At 43.1% G+C, this 21023-nt stretch overlaps 1 protein-coding gene across 5 annotated transcripts in view; it reads left to right on the forward strand.

Annotated features, from left to right (window-relative positions):
* The window catches only part of large1 (LARGE xylosyl- and glucuronyltransferase 1), a 405419-nt gene that overhangs the window by 288279 nt on the left and 96117 nt on the right, over window positions 1–21023 (forward strand). For all 5 annotated transcript variants that reach the window (XM_073058955.1, XM_073058959.1, XM_073058957.1 and 2 more), the window contains exon 8: window positions 7999–8111. In XM_073058955.1, the coding sequence (XP_072915056.1) occupies window positions 7999–8111 (113 nt within the window). The remainder of the gene's footprint in view (window positions 1–7998; window positions 8112–21023) is intronic.

Here is a 21023-nt window from a genome sequence, read left to right on the forward strand (position 1 = left end):
GGGCTTTTCTGTTTGGAGCAAAAGAGGATGACACATGACAAGATGATAAGAGGTGTAGATGGAGTGGATGGCCAGATACATTTTCCCAAGGCAGAAATAGCTAATATGAGGGGGCATAATTTTAAGGTGATTGAAGGAAAGTACGGGAAGATATCGGAGATCAGTTTGTTTTACACAGAGTGTGGAACACCCTGCCCATGGGATGGTGGTAGGGGCAGATACATTAGGGGCATTTAAGAGCCTCTGAAATGGATAAGAGAAAATGGAGAGGGAAGGGTTAGGTTGTTCTTGAGTATGTTAAATGGTCAGCATAATACCATAGGCTATAACATTCTTTGTCCTAGCTGCTGCTGAGCTAAGGAGTCAGTGAATATTCATCCAGACTGAAGACGCTGGAGTCAGAAAAGAGGCCGGGCCGGATAAGGGAGGCATTAGTGGAGCAGATGAGCAAACCTGTCATTCCAGGTCACCGTTACAGAAGCTGCCTCTCTTTGTTAATTCCCGATTCAATTAGTTTGGATTTAAATTGCTTGCTGGGGTCCAGATCAATGATCCTGGCCTCTGGAGATAGTCCAGTCATGCCACCGCAAAGAGATGTGTGAGCACGAACAATCAGCCACATCCTCTGTGTGGGGAAGCCTGGCTGGGACCTGCAATATGGCTTGTTCCCTTTGAACAGAGAGATCCCCTTTGACCTCCCTACTGTAGCGGCAGATGGCACCCCCCGGCTCTAACCTGGAGGGAGTCGGATTCATAAGCATGATCCCAGTGATCTGAGGCAGTGAAGTTGCCAACTAGAACCATCACAAAGCCCCCCCCCCCCCCCCACTCCTCTCGCCTCTCTTCCCTCTGCCAGCAGCTTTACCTCCTCCTGTCTGCCCTCTTCTCATTCGTCCATGCACTGCCACTGTGTCAGCGAGCATCAGAAGGCTTGAAGTCAAGGAAAGTCCTTCAGGCAGCCACTGGTTTAGACAACTGCAAGATCTAAATTGATATCCTTTTCTGGTGGTTTAACTTTAAGCTTGTATAATCACCTGTTTGTCTGCAAATGTCCAGTAATTCGTAGTGCAGCTGGCTCTGTAACTCCATATTTTCTTTGTGAGCCTGGGATGTCATGACAGAATAAATCAAGACTGTCCTTGATGTCTCACCGGCTGTTATCATCAGAAGTGAAGCCCTTCTCTGTCCAGATTGTACCAGTTTCCAGGATAGAGAAAGACCACGAGGCAGGTGAGTTGTCTACAGTTAGTGTCCATTGCCTGGTGCTGTGCCACTTACTCACACTGCTTCCCTGTTCTTTGTTACGAACGTCTAATGAAATGGCTGTAACAACAAGATTTGCACCTCGACTTTGACTTCTGAAGAACTTTCTGGAAAGCATCACCTCCAGATCCCATGATTTACAAAGCTACAAGCTCTGCGTAAAGGGCGGATGGAATTGGCCAGTCACCGTACAGCATTAGTGTATGATATTTGTGATGTATAATTGATGAGGTTTCTTCCTGCTGCAGGACTAATCATCTTCTGTTGGAAGTTACATTTCAGTGTGTCACTGCTAATGTTTAGCTGGCTGATTTACATCACACTCTCTCCGTTCTAAGCGTACCTTCACTGAACAGGCACTAAAACACTACCAATGAAGTACTAACAACCTTGAAACATAAAAGCATTGTGCTTGTGATGTTGGAACTCACAAGCACAACTATAGTGGCAACTATTCTTCTCAAGAACTGATTTAAGAGTCGCACGCTGACTTTGGTTCTTTGCGGGAATGGGACCCGCTCTCAGGGTTTCACGACTGGCCGTTATTCGACACGCCAAGGATGCGGCCTGAGAGCTTCAGAGGTCCGAGATCTTGTGGCACTGGAGACAGGCAGATGGAAGATCGGTGTCCTGGCAGAAGATCAGTGTGTCGTGGGACTCAGAAGATCTGTGGCTGTGTGCCCAGAGACCTGAGATCTTTGGGCACAGAACTCTGAAAAAGCGATGCAACAGACATCGTAAACCATTGTAAACCAGCAAGTTGTTAGCTATGTCTCCCCTCTCGCTGTGAAGCGAAGACACCTCTTTTTTTTCCCTTATCAGGGAGAGAGAGAGCCTGTGGTATGTCGAATACCGGGTGAACGAGTTGCCTTTGGGGTAACTGCAAGTCTGTGTCTTTTCTGTTGCTTGCTGCAGGCTTGAGTGCTCGGTGGTGGGTGCCGATGCTTTTCCTTTCCTGGTGCTGGGAGGGGGATTGTTGCTTGCTGCAGCTTGCACGTGGGAGAGGGGAGCTGGGGGGGGGCTTTGGGGTTCTAACATTTAACTGTCGTTCATTCTTTGGGGGCACTCTGTTTTCATGGATGGTTGCAAAGATAAAAGCATTTCAGTATGTATATTGTATACATTTCTCTGACAATAAATGTACCTTTGAATCCCTTGAAAAGGCACCATTTTAATTCTACTTTACATTAACCTCACTTTCTGCTTCCCTTTTTCCCATTGTCTATTCTCCTCTCCTATCAGATCCCTTCTTTTTCAGGTCTTTACCTATTCCACCTATCACCTTCCAGCTTACTTCTCCATCCTCTCCCCCCACCCCCCTCCCCCCTCGTCTGGCGTCACCTATCACCTGTCAGTTTATAATCCTTCCCCTCCTCCCACTTTCTTATTCTGGCTTCTTCCCCCTTCCTTTCCGGTCTTGATGAAGGGTTGACTGTTTATTCCTCTCCATAGATGTTGCCTGACTCGCTGAGTTCCTCCAGCATTTTGTGTGTGTTGCTACAGAGTTAAGAGGACCCATTTCTTATTGGTTGATGTGGTTCCTGTTTCTTCCTGAAGTCTGAGAGTGGGCAGATACTTCGGCAGCAGCTTGATGCTCTTCTCCACACAACCATCTTCTTATTGGAGATTCTGATGCAGCAATCTGGAACAGGAGTCCAGGCTTATCTTCCTGGCAAAGCTTTAGAGGCTGTCAAGTTCATTTCCGTGTCCTGCCTGCTGCTGTACCTGATACCAGAACCTCATAACATAACGCGGATCGGACACAATTCACGTTGTAACAGGATACATTGAATGGACCATTTGGGAAGCTGTTTTTAAATATACCTAGTGCCCTTCAGTTTCAGAGGATACCAAGTGTAAGGCAGTGTTTTTGTTATAACACGTGCTTCTGTATAACACTGGGAGAAGGCCATTTGGCCCATTCAGTCTCTGCCAGCTCTGAGTAATGCCATTAACCCCATTATCTCCATGTAATATACCATCAATTACATGCCCCGCAAAGTGCTCCTGATTCTGCTCCTTCCAAGCTACACGAAGGGCAACTTACAACAGCCAATTAACCTTTTCGAAAAGCTCTCTTCTGAAATTGAGAGGGCTTTTGAAACAAAAAAAATTCTTAAAAGCTTCTTCCTTCAGGCTGTTACTCTAATCAGCCATTTTAGTTAGGTCTCCACTTCCTCTATCTATTAGCTCAGTCACTGCACTGTAACCACTTTAAACCACTATTTATAATGTTTATAATGTGAATATATGCTCCACGCAGACAGCAACAGGGTTCAGAATCTAACCTGGATCGCTAGAATTTCAAGGCAGTGGCATTGCCTGCTTGTCCCATTGTACTGATTTTATTGCAGTATTGCAACCCCCAATCCCAACTGTCCTTCACCACACTGAGCATCGTCTCTGGTCTCCTACTGTGCTGCACTTTAATGGGACCTGTGTCACTCCTTGTTTATTAATGGGACTTTCAAGGATGTTAACAGAGATGCAGCCAAAGGTGAGATGTAAAAGATGTGATTGTTAGATGTGAGTGACTTAAATTATAGCCAAGCATTGTTTATTCTGTGTGTCATTCCCAGTAATTTGCTGGATGCTACATAAAAATTGAAATGTAGATGTCCTGCACGTGAAGATTGTATATGGGATTACATCGGATGAAAATGTGAGGAATACGCATTATTTTAAAACCTAACAAGTTATTTGCAGAGTTAATCAAATTTCAAGTTTTATCTGACATTTATAGAAAGGCTTCCTTCCTCTGAATTACTTCACCAGTGACTCATTTCTGTTGAAATGAATATTTTTAGATTAATTATTGTCATGTTGCTGTGATGCGAGAGGATTATAAACAGAGGCGGCGAACCGATGGCATGCGTACCCAAGATGGCACACGCAAAATTTTTGTTGGCTCACGGCACGCAGGGCTGCCTCTTGATTCTGCAAACCCCACCCATAAGAGAGAAAAAAACACAACGATCATCTTTACTGCCAAATGAAGTAGCAAATGATTTCTTGCAACCCAAGAACAGTTGATTTTTTTCCCCCGCAGAAATGTGTCTCACTGGCTTGGTGCCAGCACGACGGTTGCAAGAACACATGATGTTGGATGATAACTTATTGGAATTAGCAGACCTATTGTAGACATCAGTATTTGGATTGTAAATGGTTACCATAGCAATGCTTTTTAGAAAAAAACTATTTTTCAATTAATAATTTTTGAACAGGTTTTCTAAGAATGCTTCATCTATTTCAATCTGTCTCTGTTATACTTTTATTAATAATAAAACAATGAATAGATGTAAATAAGCAACAGGACACATCCTTTTTCCTTAAAAAATTTCCATATTTATTGTTGCCAATTCATTAACCAATGATCATCTCTGCTCAAAGTTACCATGAGACATGGAAGAATTTTTTTATTTGGGGGCACATTCTCAAAAAAATCATTGCTATCCCTGAGCATTTTAGGACTAGAGAAGCCTGTTGCTATTTTTAGCAACTTCTCTTCGTTAAAGTGTCTGATCCGAGCATTTAATTTTACTCCTGCGTTTGTTTCTCGTGATGTTTTCAATGTGATGCAAAACAGTAGAATCTGTTGCCACCGATGGCTGTGGAGGCCAAGTCTTTATTTATATTTAAGGCAGAGGTTGAGCAATTCTTGATTGGCCGGGGCATGAAGGGATACAGGAAGAAGGCACGAGAATGGGGCTGAGGAAAAAGGGATCATCCTTGATAAAATGGCAGAGTACACTTGATGGGCCAAATGGCCTAATTCTTCTCCTATATCTTATGGTCTTATGGTCTAACTAGTGTTGCGCACACATTTGTGGTAGGACAAATGTTTTAGATTCATTTTCAGGAATGTATCCACTATTTTCACAACCCTATCCAGAAGGTTATTATCTGAAGTTCTGTCTTGCATAGATACTACCTGAGCATTTTGTTTTTATCCAAAATCCCATTGCCTCTTACTGCCACTGCACATCTATACAAGTGGATTCACAGACACCAGGAGTAATACTCCAAAATATTTGTAATAGGTTGTTGCCACAAAGGTTTATGTTTCCACTGTTCAATTTTCCCAAAACTCCTGAATTTGTATTAATTTACCTTCAGTAATGCTAAACATCAACCCTGCATTCCAAATTGTGTCAATGTCCAATGTGTCAGGGAACCATTTGTGTTCCCTTTACATTCAATTCTTCAGTCTTGTACATCAACCTTCTATTTGTCACTTCTAGGGATGATTCTGCAGAGCTTTCTGGTCATTATTTGAGGAATCTTACTCTACACTTACCAGAAGCCCTCTTTTAGTCACAGAGAAATATAGCACAGAAACAGGCCCTTCAGCCCATCTAGACCATGCTGAAACCACTTAAGCTGCCTTCTCCCAACAACCTGCACCGGAATCCCTACTATCCATGTACCTATCCATACTTCTCTTAAATGCTGAAATCAAACTTGCATGGGCCACTTATGCTGACAGCTCATTCCACACTCTTATGACCCTCTGAATGAAGAAGTTTCCTCTCATGTACCCCTTAAATTTCTCACCTTTCACCTTTAAGCCATGACTTCTGGTTGTAGTCCTACCCAACTTCAGTGGAAAAGGCTTGTTTACACTTGCCCTGTCTATACCCCTCATAATTTTGAATACCTCTATAAAATCTCCTCTCAACCTTCTATGCTCTAAAGAATACAGTCCTAATGTATTCAATGTTTCCTTATAACTCAGATCCTCCAGACCTGCCAACATCCTTGTAATTTTTCTCTGCACTCCTTCATCCTTGCTTAGATCTTTCTTGTAGGTAGATGACTAAAACTGCACACAATACTTCAAATTAGGCCTCACCAACGTCTTGTGCTACTTCAACATAACATTTTCTGGCATTAGAGCAGTGACTGCACTTCAAAAAGTAATTCATCGGCTGAGCTGTCATGCATTGTGCAAAGTGCGATCATAATTCAAGTTTCTTCTGTCATTTCCAATGCTGAAGTTCAGTTTGACAGCTTTAGTTCATTGAGGTAGAGGTGCAGGTTTTTTGAGTTGATGGTTCAGCACAGGCTAATATATACATTGAAACACTACAATCCACTTCCCCTCCCTGACAAACTTTCCAGATCAGAAATTCTACCCATTTTGTAATGGGATTGAACCTGATTTGATGTATCGCAGCATGTACAATGGGCCTAGGAGAAACTGGTCTGGTACATTAGAAATTTGTACAGCACAATGGAAGTAATTTAATCTGAAAGGATTCTCTTGAAAGGGAGGTAATGGTAACTGACGCGCTATATTGAAAATCAATATACTGAAACATAATTTGGTTCCCTTGAATCAGGAGGACAAATTTAAGACCAAAGTCAAGATTAATTGGTATATTTTTATTTGATTAGCCTCAATGCTTAATGAGGAATAACAGTTTTAACTATTAGGCCAACTTAGTTGTGGTTATCCAATTGAGAGAGGCACTTATCTGAGACACCAAAGAACATTTATTTACACTAGGAGTCTTATTAGTGGCATCTGGGGTAGAAAGAGGAGATGCACTGGAAATTAAATTTTTTAAAAAAACAGTAAAATCTTGAAATTTGAAAGAAGAGAAGAAAACTCTGCCACACCCAGCAGGTTAGACAGAATCTGTCGAGGTCGGAGTAGTTAAAGTTTACAGCCTGGGACCAGTTGTGAGAGGGATCGAGAACTGTAGAGACTGTTATAACTGGCTGAGCTGAGCCATACAGGAGCTGTAACTGAGAAATATACTTCATTAGGTACACCTGTATCATTACGCCTGCTCATTAATGCAAGTATCTAAAATCATGAGGCAGCAGACCTGGTGAAGGCATTCAATTGTTGTTCAGACCAAACATCGGAATGGGGGAGAAATGTGATCTAAGTGACTTTGACTGTTTAATGATTATTGGTGCCAGATGGGGTGGCTTGAGTACCTCAGAAACTGATGATGTCCTTGGATCTTCTCACACAACAGTCTCCAGAGCTTACAGGGGATGGTTTGAGAAACAAAAAGCATCCAATGTGACAGTTCTCTGGGCAAAAACACCTTGTTAATGAAAGAGGTCAAGGGAGAATGGCCAGACTGGTTCAAGTTGACAGAAAGGTAACAGTAACTCAAATAACCACCTTTTACAACCGTGGTGTGCAGAAGAGCATCTCTGAATGCACATCGTTGTGCCTTGAAATGGATGGGCCTATAACAGTAGAAGACTACGAACATGCACTCAAGTGGCCTATTTATTCAGTACGGAAAGCACCTAATAACGTGGCCACTGAGGGTATAAAATTCTTTATTCACACAGCAGATCAATAACCTCAAAGTATCAGTTGAAGTTAAATTGTGATGAAGGGTCTCAGCTTGAAACATTGACTGTCTAACTGCATCTACAGATCCTGCCTGAGCTGAGTTGCTCCAGCTTTTTCTGTGGTGTTGCTAAAGTTAAATTGTGAACAGATTTTATTTTCAGAAGACTAGTTCTCATTTTCATTAATCCATAACTATGCTGGGCAGGTTTTCATAACTCCAGAATAATGCTGAACACTGTGAAAGGCTGACACCAGAGTACTGCAAACCACAATGCCTATCCTGTAAATTTAGATCTCAGACTAACAACTTATTCTTTAGCCTCCACAGTCAGAGTTGATGGTAATTTGTATTCTTTGCATTTAGATTTTTTTTTTAAAGGAAAACAAACAATGTTTCTTTTAATCTCTGCCAGGCGTCATCCTGCTGCTGTTGGACAAGCTGAGGAAGATGAAGTGGGAGCAGATGTGGCGACTGACAGCAGAGCGGGAATTGATGAACATGTTGTCCACTTCACTGGCTGATCAGGTACCTGACTGTCCTCCACTAAAAAGATTAAAAGAAAGCTTAGCTTTATTTGTCTCATATGCATCAAAACGTACAGTGAAATGTGTTGTTTGCAGCAAATCAAATCTGCGAGGATTGTGAATGGGCAGCCTGCAAGTGTCGTAACTCTTCTGGGCCCAATATCATGTGCCCAAAACTCACTGGCCCGAAATGTACAATTTTGCAGCGTGAGAGGTAACCGGAGCACCCAAGGAAATCCACACGGTCTGAGGAAGAATGTGCACTCTACTTGTAGGCTGTGGAAGGAATTGAACACTGGTCGTTGATCACTGGCTAGCAATATAAAGCAACTGTGCTAACCACTACACTACTGTGGCGCCCTGCATTGGCTCAGCCCAATGTAAGGAGTCTCTGATCAAGTATTCTTGTATGTAAACATGGAAACTTGATCACCAAAAGGCCTGTTCTTGCTCCTTCTTCAAGTTGAGTCAAACTTATTTTCATTTGCGCAGGTACAGTGCGATACAGATATGATGGAAAAGCTAGCTTGAAGGAGCATTGTATACACATAGATACACACAGGATATAAATTTTACATAAAATTGTATCAACAGTGATTAAAATAAAGACTGTGCAACAACAAGACAGTTTAAACAAAAACAAAGACAAAGTCTGTTGCAAGTGAGGCTGCATCTATAGAGAGGAATAAACAGATAACATGTCCGGGTGAGTCTCTTCATCAGGACTGCTGAAGGGTCTTGGCCCAAAATGGATACTGTTTATTCCCTTCCATAGACCCTGCTTGACTTGCTGAGTTTCCCCAGCATTTTGTGTGCGTTGTTCAGGACTTCCAGCACCTGCAGAATCCCTTGTGTTTGTCTTATTCTTTTCTGTCCTTTGATCTTATTGATTTTGACTTCCTCGCTTCCCCGTCTCCAATTTCACAGACCATATTGTTCTTGCCCCTCCATTAGGTGCACGTTCATCTGTCTTTGCTCCTCTCTGTCTCCCCTTCTTTCCAAGTCGCAAGGCTGTTGATCAGTGCCTCGGGGCCACGGGACTGAGTAGCACAGTGCTGAAGAGATTGCCTGGGTCAGTGACACGGGTGTGACTCTGATCTCACCTGTTGTTTCAGTGGAGTTTGCACTTTCCCTCTGTCTGTGTGGTTTCCTCCTACACATCTTTAGTTTAATGTCCATTGTAAGTTGTGCCTCGTGTTTTGGCTTGCTGTAAGAATCTGTCGGGAGAGTAAAATGGGATCAGTGCAGAATGGGTGCTTGATCCTCTTTGGGCTGAAAGGCTCCCTCCTGCACTGGACAACCCTATGTCATTCAGAGAGGAACAAAGGGAGAAGAATATGTTAGGAGTGAAGAAGACATGCCAATGGCTATACTTCATTGGGGTTTGAGGAGACTCCAGCAAATTTCTACAGAGTACCATGGAAAAGATTCTGACTTGTTGCATAACTGCTGCTATGGAGCCTTGAAGATCAAAAGAGGCTGCAGAGGCTCCATCAGAGGTCCAAGCCTCCCCACCATCAAGAACATCTTCAAATAGCAGGCACTTAAGAAGGTGGCATTCTCCATTAAGGACCTTCACCACCCAGGAGATGACCTCTTCTATTAGGAAGGAGGTCCAGCAGCCTGAAGACCAACACTCATTGATTTAGGTTGCATTTTCATTCCCTGTGTCATCAAATTTCTGATCAGTCCATGAATCCATGAACACTGCCTCATTATCCCTCTTTTGCACTTTATTGTTTATTGCAATTTATAGTAACTTTTTATGCCTTGCACTGTACTGCTGCCACAAAACAAGTTTCATGACATGTGTCAGTAATAATAAACCAAATTCTGATTCATATTTTAGGAGACGAGGATATATTAGAAGCATATTGTAGCACAAAACCATCTTTGGTCAGGCAGGTACAGTGGTCTAGAGAACTTCCTCTCTTCTGTCATTTTGTTGGAAGATAAAAGAGTTTAAATTGAATCATTTTACAATTATCACACTATTCTCTACAGCAAATATTTCAACTTAGTGTTTTAAGAGTAAGCTTGCACTTACCATTTTGTGATGATCCTGAAAAACCGTTTGCTCAGTGAATTAATATGTACAAGCTACTTTTATATGCTGGAATCTAACAGGGATGACTGAAATCTGGTTGTTTCATTGTGAATGGCTATGAAATGTAGGGCATCAGTTTTTATAAACACAGGAGATTCTGCAGACACTGGAAATCTTGAGCAACACACATAAAATGCTGGAGGAACTCAGCATGTCTGGCAGCATCTCTGGAGGGGGATTAACAATTAACATTTCAGATCGAGTTTCTTCATCAGGACTGGAAAAGTCCTATGAAGGGTCTCCATCTGAAACATGGACTGTTATTGCCCTCCAATGATGCACCTGACCTGCTGTGTTCCTCCAATATTTTATGTGTGTTGTATCAATTTTTTTTTTCATGTAAGAAAATTATAGGAATTGATCAAACCTGCATAGTCATTCATGGCTAATCAACCCCAGGCTTTAACTCTTCCTGTCTGTTAATTCCCCATAGCCCTCAATTGCTGCTTTTTTTTCCCTTAAGAAACCAACCAGCTCAGTACTGGTTTAGAACTGTCACTTGTACCAAGATGCTGGTGTGTCACCCAGACGTATCATCATTCCACATGTTAGTACATTAAGGCAGTGAAAAGAAAACAGTGAGTGAATGAGGCCTTCGTCGGTCAGGAATGACTGTGGATGTTGTGTCCTAGATGATAAGATGCACAAGCCAAGTCAGTATGATATGGAAAGCAAGCTGCAGCCTCTCCCTCGCAACATATCTGACGTAGCCCAAAGGGTTGATGAGACCGACACAGTTGGGTACGAGCAGCATCGCAGGAGTTACCAGTCAGCATTGAACTCAATGCAGGACTACCTAATGGACTCCAGCTCCAGATTTTCCCTCAGGGTTTACTCCCCATGAATGGGCATAGCCACAAGGCAGCAGAGGTTTGAGATCAAAGTTTTCCTTCCAGATGAGCCCCATCTGCCCAGTGATTGGTTTTAAGGAGATAATAACCTACCATTGTCCCTTCTCCTGTCAGTAGAAACAGTTCCACCAGGCTTAGTAGCTAAGCCGCATATGAAGAAAACAGAATACTGAGTATAGTGTAGTAGAAAATCTACAGTGCATGTAGATCATATATTTTTCAAACTCAAGGCCCGCGGTGGAATTATCTTTGGCCCGCGAGATAATATCTAATTACTATTAAAGCTGGCCCCAGTAATCGAAGCGCCTATGGCGTATGATATGGCTAATGCTGAGTTTATTCAGGTACCAGGTTTTCAGGGATTTTAGTGTTTATTCGGCTGTCTTGCTCGGCAGTCTTCTTCATAAGAAACGGAATTTGTAAAGTGAAACCCTTTGTAGTTATAGCAGATACTGAGACACATGAGAGCAGGCTGAAAAAACGGAGGCAACGAAAGCTGCGTTCACACGCGTCCGACTGATCCGGCCCACATGAAGCTGCATTTTGCTCAATCCGGCCCGTGACCTAAAATGAGTTTGACACCCCTGATTAAGTGCCACAAAGAGGTATATTGGACCTTATTTTTGTCAATAAGACCATAAGAGAGAGGAACAGAATTAGGCCATTTGACCCATTGAGTCTGCTCTGCCATTCAATCATAGCTGATCCTTTTCTCCCCTCCTCAGCCCTATTCCCCGGCCTTCTCCCTGTAACCTTGATGCCGTGTCCAGTCTAGAACCTATCAATCTCTGCCTTAAGTGCACCCAACAACCTGGCCTCCACAGCTGCTTGTGGTAACAAATTCCACAAGTAGACCACCCTCTGACTAAAAAAAATTTCTCCGCATCTCTGTTTTAAATGTATGCCCCTCTATCCTGAGGCTGTGCCCTCTTGTCCTAGACTCCCCCATCATGGGAAACATCCTTTCCACATCTACTCTGTCTAGGCCTTTCAACATTCAAAAGGTTTCAATGAGATAGGAGTATGAGAGAGTCTGATAACAGTGGGATTGAAACTGCCCTCAGCCAGATGGTTTTGCTCTCATACGGTACGTTTGTACTTTCTGTCTGTTGGAAAGGGGGAGGGGGAAGAAGAGAGAATGGCCATGGTGGGAGGGGTCCTTGATTATATTAGCTTCTTAATGCAGTGGGACATGGAAGCAGAGTCAACAGATGCGAGGTTGCTTTACCTGAGTGATTAGACCGTGCTCACAACCTCTGACAATTGTTACCCCATTGATCCAGCCTGCACAACGCTCTGCAATAGAGAATTCCCAGGATTCAGTGAGAAGCTCATATGCACCTCAGTTTTAAACTGTCCCTGAACTTGTAAGAATGCCCCTTGTTCGAGATCCTTCCATGAGAAGAAATTTGACGATACATTTGGAATTCAGGATTTACATGAAACTTGGGTGAATTCTTCTGAAGAAAATGAAAGGAGCTGTGTGGAAATCCAGAGTCCTAAGTTAACTCAGTAGAGTTCACCCAAGATTCATGTAAATCCTGCATTCTAAACATATCATCAGTGCAAAGCGGAGCAGTTGATTAAAAATTACTAAACTAATAATCACTTCTGATGCAGATACAAGTTCAAATTCTACATCATCAGTCATGTAAATCAATCTGGAATTAAAAAGACCAAGATCAGTGATAGAGACCTGAGAAACACTGAATGATCATTAAAAACCTGTTAGGTTGATCATGCCCAACATGCACCTTTATCTAATCTAGCCGTAGCCATATGATGTGATGATCCAGTAAGCTTGATTAGTCCAAGGACTCTTGAACTTAGACCCCCTCCAGTTCGCCTACCAGCCCCGACTAGGAGTTGAGGATGCCATCGTCTACCTGCTGAACCGTCTCTACGCCCACCTGGACAAGCCGGCGAGCACTGTGAGGGTCATGTTTTTTGACTTCCCTAGTGCGTTCAACACCATCCACCCTGCTCTGCTGGGTGAGAAGCTGACAGTGATGCAGGTGGATGCTTCCCTGGTGTCATGGATTATTGATTACCTGACTGGCAGACCACAGTACGTGCGCTTGCAACACTGTGTGTCAGACAGAGTGGTCAGCAGCACTGGGGCTCCACAGGGGGCTGTCCTGACTCCCTTTCTCTTCACCATCTACACCTCGGACTTCAACTACAACACAGAGTCTTGCCATCTTCAGAAGTTTTCTGATGACTCTGCCATAGTTGGATACATCAGCAAGGGAGATGAGGCTGAGTATAGGGCTACGGTGGGAAACTTTGTCACATGGTGCGAGCAGAATCATCTGCAGCTTAATGTGAAAAAGACTAAGGAGCTGGTGGTGGACCTGAGGAGAGCTAAGGCACCGGTGACCCCTATTTCCATCCAAGGGGTCAGTGTGGACATGGTGGAGGATTACAAATACCTGGGGATACGAATTGACAATAAACTGGACTGGTCAAAGAACACTGAGGCTGTCTACAAGAAGGGTCAGAGCCGTCTCTACTTCCTGAGGAGACTGAGGTCCTTTAACATCTGCCGGACGATGCTGAGGATGTTCTACGAGTCTGTGGTGGCCAGTGCTATCATGTTTGCTGTTGTGTGCTGGGGCAGCAGGCTGAGGGTAACAGACACCAACAGAATCAACAAACTCATTCCTAAGGCCAGTGATGTTGTGGGGGTGGAACTGGACTCTCTGACGGTGGTGTCTGAAAAGAGGATGCTATCCAAGTTGCATGCCATCTTGTACAATGTCTCCCATCCACTCCATAATGTACTGGTTAGGCACAGGAGTACGTTCAGCCAGAGACTCATTTCACCAAGATGCAACACTGAGCGTCATAGGAAATCATTCCTGCCTGTGGCCATCAAACTTTACAACTCCTCCCTCGGAGTGTCAGACACCCTGAGCCAATAGGCTGATCCTGGACTTATTTGCACTTGGCATAATTTGCTTATTTTTATTTAATTATTTATGGTTTTATATTGCTATATTTCTACACTATTCTTGGTTGGTGCGACTGTAACGAAACCCAATTTCCCTCGGGATCAATAAAGTATGTCTGTCTGTCTGTCTGATAGCCAGATTTCTGAGATGAATGGATATCAGGGAAGCTGGGTCGATTGGCTGCTGTGACTTGCCCGTGGTGCGGATTGGTGATAAAATTTAGGGAGATCGATGTGAATTAGAGAGGATACAGAGGAGATCTACTAGGATGCTGCCTTGACTAGAGAGCGTGGATAGTTCGAGTGAGCTAAGGCATTTCTCTTTGGAGCAATGATTGAAAAGGTCAACACAACCTTCTGGGCCAAAGAGCCTGTACTGTGCTGTCATGTTCTACATTCTATAAATGTGCATAAGTTGCAGGGAAAATTGATGGTGATTACAGCATGGTTTTTTAAAGCCAGCTTTTTGATGCTGTGTTCTCTGCCGCCCCACAATCTTGAGCCAGGGAAATAAATATGTCAAAGTGAGGCTGTGCAAGCCACAGAATTTGGCCACTTGCCATGGTTCTGAAGGAATCCCCAGAGGAGCCATTAAGAACTACTGAACTTGAAAATGAAATTACAATATGCAGGATGTCCTCACTCCATTCCATCAGTGATCGATAACAATGAAAAGGACCTCGATATTTATGAGAATTTCAGATCTCCCAGGCGTACAGTTTTAGGTGTTTCCCTCTTATCCCGACCCACTTTCAAGTTTCCTCTTTTTTCTCTTTCTCATAATGTGCCTTGAAAGGCTCTTGATAATATGGATTTTTCTGTCCTCACAGATGTGCGTTTATTGAGATAAAATAACAAGGCAATTCTGATGAGCATTCAGACTTTGAAGTACGTATGCATTTGAAGTATAAACCAGCCGAGGGTTCAGGTGTCACAGAAAGATTTTGTGATCCATTTGCAATGAGGCCCACCATGCACGTTTTGTTTGGCATGAAGTTACAGAATACTACAGTACAGACACAGGACCGTTGGTGCAACTAGACCGTGTTCAGCTATTATTCTGCTTTAGTCCCATTGATTAGCCCTTGGACTGTAGCTCTCCATACTCCTCCCATCCGTGTACTTATCCACATCTTTCTTAAATATTGAATTTGAAATGGCACCCGTCATTGATCCACACTTTCACCACCCTCAAAGTGAAAGAGTTCTCCTTCATGTTCGCCTTACACATTTCACCTTTTACCACCAACCCATGAACTCTAGTTCTGATCTTACCCAACCTCAGTGGGGGAAAAGCTTGATTGCATTTACCCTATCTATACCCCTCCTAGGCAAGGGTGGTGAGGGTGGACTGCCTCGGGAGGGGTGTGAGATAGGTGGCAGAGAAGCATTGCCAGGGTCGGGGATGGAGCAAGTACACACATACCCAGCCCTGAGACACCGGGTAAAGTCATTTGTTTCAAAACATTTGGTTTATTGATCATCACAGAAAGTCTCTGGTGCTTCCCTCTCCCTCCACTGTCCTTTCCACTTTTCCCAACCATGATTCCCCTCTCCCTTCCTGCCCCCTTCCCATTCTCGAGTCCACAATAGGGGTGAATCTGTGGAATGCTTCACTATGAGCATGTGGAGAGGATGTTTCCTATGGTGGGGGAGTCTAAGACCAGAGAACACTGTCTCAGAGTGGAGGGATCTCCATTTAGAATGGAGTTGAGGAATTTCTTCAGCCACAGAGTGGTGAAACTGTGGAATTCATTGCCACAGGCAGCTGTGGAGGCCAGGACATTGGGTATATTTAAGACAGAGGTTGTTAGATTCTTGCTTAGTCAGGGAATGAAGGAATACAGGGAGAAGGCAGGAGATTCGGGCTGAGAAGGAAAATGGATCAGCAATGATGAATTGGCGGAGCAGACGCAATGAGCCTAATTCTCATATATCTTATAGTCTTGAGAGCCATGTCACAATCAAGTTTATCACCACTCAGAAATGTCATGAAATTTGTTTTTTGCGGCAGCAATGCAGTGCAATACATAAAATTATTACAGTACTGAAGCACCCTCGCTATATACTTAAGACTTTTGAGCACAGTACTGTACATTTTCCTACTGTAATCTTGCACTTGGTATATCTGTTGTGTCAATCATTCGAAAGATAACCCACCTATTTTCTTCACAGTTCTTTCAAAAAATCAAATTCAGATGCTTCAAATGAAAATAAACTTACATATCCGACAGTAGTAAATCCTCTACGTCATTAAACATATCGTTCCCGTGCTGGTTCTTTGATCTTGAGTGGCTTGCCATCTTGTTTCATTCTGATCATCCATGAAAAGTCGATTTGCAAACTTAGACAAAAAAAAACCTGCCCTGTATACAACAATCCGCAAGTTTTTATGCACATTCTATTTTCTACTTCAAATTAACTCAATATCATATTGTCATTTCCAAACATTACTCAGTAACAACACTACTGAACTTATTTCACACACAAATTATACACTGGGAACAGTAGAAGTTTTAACTCAACAAATCGCTTGGTGTGATTTAACAGAACTAATTCCCGGTTACATGGTAGAGACGTTGGACACTCGTCTCTGCCAATATTGTCTCGTTATAGCTGCTGCTTGTAGCTTCAATAGATCTTTTATCACCATCATCTCTCCTCCAGTTCTTCACCCTGAGGTTTTTAAGTAGGGTAGAGATGCTCACTTTTAACAGTGGAATTAGTTTGATGTTTAATCATTTGCTGTGTTTCTCTCGCTTTCCCATGCTGTGTCATCCACGCTTCCTTCTCACATAGCTTTTTTTTTCCCCAAGTTCTCTTTTTTTTTTAATTTTGGTAAACCTTGTTTTCATCCCTCCACAGGCAGAGCGTTCTAACATTACATCTTTTGGGTTTAATTAACCTTGGTTACAAATGCAATGAAATAGTTTGAATACTTGAATCGTTATATCCCTCCAAAGTAACTGTGATTTATGAAACCTTCAATATCCAGTTGCCATCTTCCAGCAAAAATACAAAGCATCTTTGATTCTCTGTAATCAAAGATAAGTCTCCCGGAAGATTCAACCATCCCATCTGAAAAGTATTTCATGGATCTCTGAATACAAGCAGCAGTGGTTGTGTGGACTAGAATAAAAAGTATGATATTATTAACTAGGGACTACACTGACTATATGAAAAATTTCTTCTGCACGTTTTGTCCTCCTCAGCTGGGCCCAGGTTGTGCATTCTGGCAAGACTTGAACCTGGTGGCCGAGCCTGACCACTCCTCTTCTTCAGGGTCAGTGACTTGAAGGCCTGGTTCCCAGCAGTGTGCTCTTCACCGTGAAGAGTTAGAACTTCGAATAAGGAGCCTTGCAGCACAGTACAAGCCCATGGGTCCATGCTGTTGTGCCAATCTCTTAACCTAATGTAAGATCAGTCTCCCCCTTCACTCTGACATAACCCTCCATTTCTTCATCATCTATGAGCCTATTTAAGAGTTTCTAAAATGCCCTTAATGCGTCTGTCTCTACCACCGCCCCTGGCAGGGTGTTGCACGCACCCACCACTCTCTGTGTAAGCACTCACCGTTGTTAGTGAACACATAACGACAGATCCTCTTGATCCTTTATTCCATAATATGCCTCCTCATTTCAATGAATCACATTTCTGTGTTAACATTATATGTCCATTCTACTGATCTGATTACATCTTGCTGCACAATTCCTAATATTGCCCAGTTATACATCATCTGCAGACTTAGAAATTGTGCTTAAGCTCTAAAGTCTCAGCCAATATCTTATGTGAATGTCTGCTGTGGAAAGATGGAGAGAACTAGTACTCTTAGACCATAAAACATAGGAGCAGAATTAGGCCATCTAGCCCATCGTCTGTTCCACCATTCAATCATGGCTAATCCTTTATCTCTATTTCCGCCTCAACCCCAGTTCCCGGCCTTCTCCCCGTAACCTTTGATGCCATGTCTAATCATGAACCTATCAAGCTCTGCCTTAAATACACCCACGACCTGGCCGCCTCAGCTGTATGTGACAACATATTCCACAAATTCACCACCCTTTGGCTAAAGGAATCTTCTCTTTGGAGCAAAGGAGGATGAGAGCAGACTTGATAGATGTTTATAAGATAATAAGAGACATTGACAGAGTGGGCAGCCAGCACTTTAGCACTGGCTAATACCAGAGCTCATCCTTTCAATGTAACTGGAGGACAGACTAGGGGAGATATCAGAGGTTGGTATTTTAAACAGAGTGTGATAAGTGCCTGGGTGATACCTGAGGGACATTTAAGAGACTAAGATAGGCACATGAATCAAAGAAAAGTGGAGGGATATAGGAGCAAGGGCTTAGATTGGTTGTGGGGTAGGTTTACATAGGTCAGTACAACATTGTGGGCCGAAGGACCTGGATGGTGCTGTACTCTTCTGTGTTCTAGGTCTATACTATGTTTCTTAGAGAGCAAGTTTGTAAATCTGGCGGGAGCGAAGGATGTCGGGAATGGTGAGGTTGGAGCATCGTGGGAGGGGTGTGGGACAGGTGGCAGAGAAGGAGTGCTGGGGCAATGGATGGCACGGGTGCAGACACGCCCTGCCCTGAGACACCAGGCAAGGTCATTTGATTCCAAACAAATTGGCTTATTGCTCATCACAGAATGTCTCTCTGTTACTTCCTGCTCTCTCTCCTCTCCCTTTGCCTTTTCCCAACCATGATTCCCCTCTCCCTACATCCCATCCCACTGTCAGTCCACAATAGAGACCCATATCAGAATGAGGTTTATCGTCACCCATATATCTCATGAAATTTATAAAGTTACTACAGTACCTTGCAAAAGTCTTAGATACCCTAGTTATATGTGCCTAAGGTTTTTGCACAGTATTATACAAGTGTCAATTAGGAGTTATTATTATCTCTGCTTCGACAGCTTCCTCATACACTTCATTGCATATACCAATCACCCTCTAGGTGTAAATTTGCCCCTGATGCCCTATCTTAACTGCTCTGCATCCTGTCAATGTCCCATTGCAACCCACAACAACCATCCACACAATGCACAACTTCATCAATCTTCGCATCATCTGCAAGCTAACTAATCTGGCCTTCCACTTACCTCATCCAAGTCATTCATAACAAATCTCAAAAAGCAGTGGTCCCAGGACAGACCCCTGCCGATCACCACTGGTCACTGACCCCCAGACAGAATACATTCCATCTGCAGCCACAGTTTGCCGTCTTGGGCAAGCCAGTTCTGCATCCACACAGCCAAGTTTTCCTGATCCCATGCATCCTGACATCCTGAATGAGTGTAACATGGGGAACTTTATTGGACACATTACTAAAATCCATATACACCATGCCTACTACTCTAAATTCATTACGTGCTTTGTCACATCCTCATAGAATTCAGTCAGGCTCATGAGGCACGGTCACAAAGCCATCCTGACCATCTGTAATCAGACTGGACTTCTCCAAATGCTGTTCTCTAAGAATCTTCTCCAAAAATTTGCCCACTGCTGAAATACGACTCACTGATCTATATATAATTCCCAGGGTTATCCCTATTCCCTTTCTTGAACAAAGGAATAACATTTGCCTCCCTCCAGACATCTGATACTGCTCCTGTGGCCAGTGAGGACACAAAGATGATCACCAAGGATGCAGCAATTAGTCCCCTTGGTTCCCGTGGTAACCTGGGGTACATCCTGTCCAACCCTGTGGTTTATTTACCCTAATGTTTTTCAAAAGTTCTAGCACATCCTCTTTCTTAACATTGACATGTTCTAGCATATCAGCCTATTCTGGATGATGCTATGGAAGGGAAGACATAATGGTGCAAGTGAAAGGTAGCTCTATTATTAAAGGGACCAGACACATTTAAAAAATTCCTTCAAATTGCTCTCAAGTGGCTCAGGATGTGCCTCTGTGACGGAAGGAGAATCTGTTTGTGCAAGCGGGGCGGAGAAGAGTGAGAGCTCTTTTAGAGTTGGTGTTTCAACAATAGATTTGTCCTCTTGATTTCAACATCTGCCAACTTGGGTAGAACAAGGTCTGTATTGAAATAAATCAGAATCAGGTTTATTGTCACTGACAGATGTCATGAATTTTGAGGTTTTGTGGCAGTGATATAGAGCAAGACATAAAAATTACTGCAAGTTACAAAATAAATATAGTGCCAATGATGAATAATGAGACATGGACATTTCAGAAATCCGAGGAAGTGTTCTGAGGGACTGCTATTGGCAGGATGCCAAGCTCCAGAGGGGTTTTGCCGGGGGGGTTGTGGAGAGGAAATCGAATCCAGAGCTTTGAGGTTACTTTTTTCTTTAAAATATGATATTGCCCATTTAAGACAGAGATGAGGTAAAGCTTAAGATAGAAATGTGATGGAATGTTTTCTCAGAGATATCTTGAATCACTGAAATTTTTTTCCTCAAAGGTGGTAGAAGGCAGGTCTTTGGCTACTGTTAAGACAGTGGTAGAGTGATTCTTGGTAAGGGAGGGAATAAAAGATTATCATAGTTGGCAGGAATGTGGAGATGAGGTTATAATCAATTAATTTGGGAATATATTTAATGGTGGTGGGGCTAAATGATCGACAGCTCCTAAAGTAAGACTTTAAGGCTTGCAGCAGTTCATGAAATCAGCATGTCTGCTCGCTTAATGTTTTGGACACAAGCAAAGAACTGGCTCTAGGCACTTCAAACTCAGGAGATATGATTCATACACAACTCAGTGGGCCATTGATTGGGGAGAATAAAGAAAAATAGTTCTTGTGTTCTTAGTCTAAAGCTCAAGGACTTCATTCTTGTGGGGCTAGTTAGTGCGTCGTAATCATCCCAAGTTAAAACTGACCCGTCAATCAGAACACACGGGGCTCCTTGCAGGTGAGACACCAGGGAGTGTCAGCTTCCTGAGCGTGGAGAGATGACACACAGTGGTTGGTCTCTGTTCACGTGACATCATTGAGAAAGTGGCAGGGCCTGAATGGTGGGAGTGTTTGATG

The sequence above is a fragment of the Hemitrygon akajei genome, chromosome 10 (assembly GCF_048418815.1).
Source record: "Hemitrygon akajei chromosome 10, sHemAka1.3, whole genome shotgun sequence".
In the NCBI taxonomy this organism is placed as follows: domain Eukaryota; kingdom Metazoa; phylum Chordata; class Chondrichthyes; order Myliobatiformes; family Dasyatidae; genus Hemitrygon; species Hemitrygon akajei.